Consider the following 3,076-nt stretch of genomic DNA (forward strand, 5'->3'; position numbering starts at 1 on the left):
CACTATACACAATGTCTACAATAATATAGATAGAAAAATCTAAAAACAAAATAGGATGCTGTGTAAAGATGGTGCCCATGCTTGGCACCCCGCAAAGATGTGAGGAACTATGCCTCCCTCTCCTCTTTGCAGGATTGAGAGAATGTTGTATAAGAAAAGCATAAAGACGGTTATATATGCTATCAGACACTGTTGATGGGTTGGTTCATTTTTCCCTTTCTTTTTTACTCTTTGTTACAATGGATGGATCATTGGGTAGAGGCAGGGGGAGGGATCTATTGGAGTCAAGAGCTGCCATAAATAAAAGCCAAGAGCTGGATCCTTTACTTCTCTCTCGGATTGCCTTGGGGTCTGTTGCCCAGCAGTTCTTTCAGTAGCCAGTAAGTGATCTGGGCACACTTCTGGCATGGTTCCGGTGAGTGGTTCTTGTATGGGTGCTTCACCGCTGCCCGTCTCCCCCATCCTTGGCAGGTGCAGGAACGGTTCCTGGCTGATGGGAACGACAGGCTAAAGTTGGTGGTGCTGCTCTGTGGGGAGGATGATGACAAGGTCCAGAATGCTGCAGCCGGAGCCTTGGCCATGCTGACTGCTGCCCACAAGAAGCTCTGCCACAAGATGACCCAAGTGGTAAGAAGGCCTGACCTGGACAACAAATGGCAGGGGGGTGGACTTCAGGGTTCTCTGTGACTACACCTAGCTCGCTTGGGTTCCAAAAATCATAGATTTGCAGCTAGAAAGGATCTAGCCCTAGTCTCTTATTTTTACAGATAGGGAAACTGAGGCCCGTATTGGTTAAGGAACTTGCCAAGGTCACACAGGGAATAAGTATATAACAGAATTTGAACCCAGGTTTCCGGACTCCAAACCCAGCACCATATCTGTTGTATTATTTGAGCTTTCTACTCATTATGCTGCTGCCTCAGAAGAGGTCAGACTAGAGATCCAGAAGGCTGGTTCTCTTCCCAAGCCCAGTCTGGACTTTTAGGTGGCCCCTGGGGCACAGAGAGGGGTATTATTGGTATTGTGGTACCATTTGGGCACTGTTGGGAGTGATAATAGAAGAGAGCAAGCTCTAATCTTGATTAAGATGAGGTAGTAGGGGGTTCAGCCAATTGAGAGTTGGATCTAGAGCCGGGAGCAGACATTTCCTAGCTGTGTGATCCTGGACAAGTAACTTAACCCCAATTGCCTAGCCCTTACCTCTCTTTAACCTTGGAAACAATACTTAGTATTGCTTCTAAGACAGAAGGTAAGGGTTAAAAAAAAAAAAAAAAGATGAAATAGTAGCTGCTATTGTCCCCTCCCCAACGATTGCCCCTGTGGATTCACACACACTAGTGTGTGACTAGAGCTGACATCTCCAAGGGCATCTGGATGGACAGAAGCAAGGAGAACATGAAGGGAAATCTGAGAACATAACTTACACCTTCAGAAGGTAGAACCTTCTGCTGCCCTTCTGCCTTACTCTAATAAATGTCCTTATGTCTCTGGTACTCAACATTCTCCTCTGTGAAATGGGGAGAGAATAGGGAGTGGAGGGCTTAGCTCAGGGAGGTCTTGTCATTGGTCTTAGTTTGACCCCAGGTCCTATTCAGCGGAATGACTTTCCTCCTCTTCCACCCAAGGACATTGCCTGGCATTGATTCTATCTGGACGCTGTACCTAGGTTGTCACAGTCGTAATCCTTATCCTCTTCAGGTTTAGAATTTATTTAGACCCGATCAGGGATTTTGGGAGCTTCCTTTAAGTTTCCCAATAAAAAAGTGCACCTTACCCGGGCAATCGTACATGCTCTTACCTCTCGCCTTGGCCCAATGGCACTCGTTCTAGACGCCCCAGTGGCTGGAGATCCTTCAGCGGCTCTGCCTCCATGATCGTCTATCAGTCCAGCACAGAGGCATCGTCATCGCCTACAATCTGCTGGCCGCTGACCAGCAGCTGGGCAAGAAGCTGGTGGAGAGTGAACTACTGGAGATCCTGACCTTCGTGGGCAAGCAAGAGCCTGATGAGAAGAGGAAACAGGTGGTGGAGGCTGCCAGGGACTGCCTCATCAAGTGTATGGACTATGGCTTCATTAAACCCTTCTCTTAAGCCAGAGGCCTGGAAAGGGGGGAGGCTCAACTGGGCCCTGAGTCCTGGGCACAAGACCAGGGACCCCTGGATCAGCAGGGAGTGGAGAGCAGCCTTCTACCCCTACCACCATGCAGGGATGACTAATGATACAATGGGAACCTGAGTATTTGGGGATATCTGTGTGCCCTGAGCTGTGTCCTGCTGGCTTTTGCCATGTACCCCAAGAAGCCCTGGCTGACCCAGTGCCACCCCGCCATATACACACCTCCTACTACTGTGTCCTATATGAAAGGATAACTCCCCTCTTGAAGGGATCCGAGAGGAGTAATTTGGGAAAGGCTGGGTAGGTTCTTCTTCACCAACTCCAGATTAAATGTCTTTTTTATTTGCAAATGGGGTGTGTAAGATTGGAACTGGAATTAGATTAAATAAAGAAGAACGCTTTTGCCTTTGAACTGAATGGAATCCCTTCTTCTTGTACTCTCTGCCCAGATCAGCTCAGTAGTCCAATCCTAGGCTTGCATCCATTACCAACAAATAACAATTCATAGGGTCATGGCTCTCCATCTAGAAAGGACCTTCGAGGACATCCAGGGCATCTGCCTCAGTTTATAGATGAGGAAACAGAAGCCCAGAACAATTAAATCCCCTATCCAAGGTCACCCGGAGAGTAAATAGCCCATCCTTCAACTCAGAGCCAAACTTGGCTCTTTCTTACAATAGAAGACATGATTTGACGTCAATTGTAATAAAGCCTTCCTCTAGCTAACATGACTATTGAAAGATGTCATAATGTAATGACAACAAAAAAAAACAATAAAATTTATATGAGAAAAGAAAAGAAAGGTAGAACTAAAACCCACCAAATTTCGGTTGACTAAATTCTAAATATATACACATACACTGCTCTGAACCAGAGTAATAATAATATAATAATCAATAAATGGTTATAAAGCACTCACTACTAAGTAGCTCATTGGATCTTCACAGAGAGACTCATTGA

The 3,076-nt window shown here is 46.3% G+C and overlaps 1 protein-coding gene across 1 annotated transcript; it reads left to right on the top strand.

Annotated features, from left to right (window-relative positions):
• Positions 1-283: 283 nt before the first annotated feature.
• Positions 284-2,528, top strand: LOC123254618 (protein unc-45 homolog B-like). The gene is made up of 2 exons (XM_044683600.1): positions 284-627; positions 1,831-2,528. The coding sequence occupies exons 1-2, from the start codon at positions 580-582 to the stop codon at positions 2,089-2,091; spliced, it is 309 nt and encodes a 102-aa protein (XP_044539535.1). The 5' UTR covers positions 284-579; the 3' UTR covers positions 2,092-2,528.
• The last annotated feature ends 548 nt before the right edge of the window (positions 2,529-3,076 follow it).

Source organism: Gracilinanus agilis, unplaced genomic scaffold (assembly GCF_016433145.1).
Source record: "Gracilinanus agilis isolate LMUSP501 unplaced genomic scaffold, AgileGrace unplaced_scaffold26816, whole genome shotgun sequence".
Lineage (NCBI taxonomy): Eukaryota > Metazoa > Chordata > Mammalia > Didelphimorphia > Didelphidae > Gracilinanus > Gracilinanus agilis.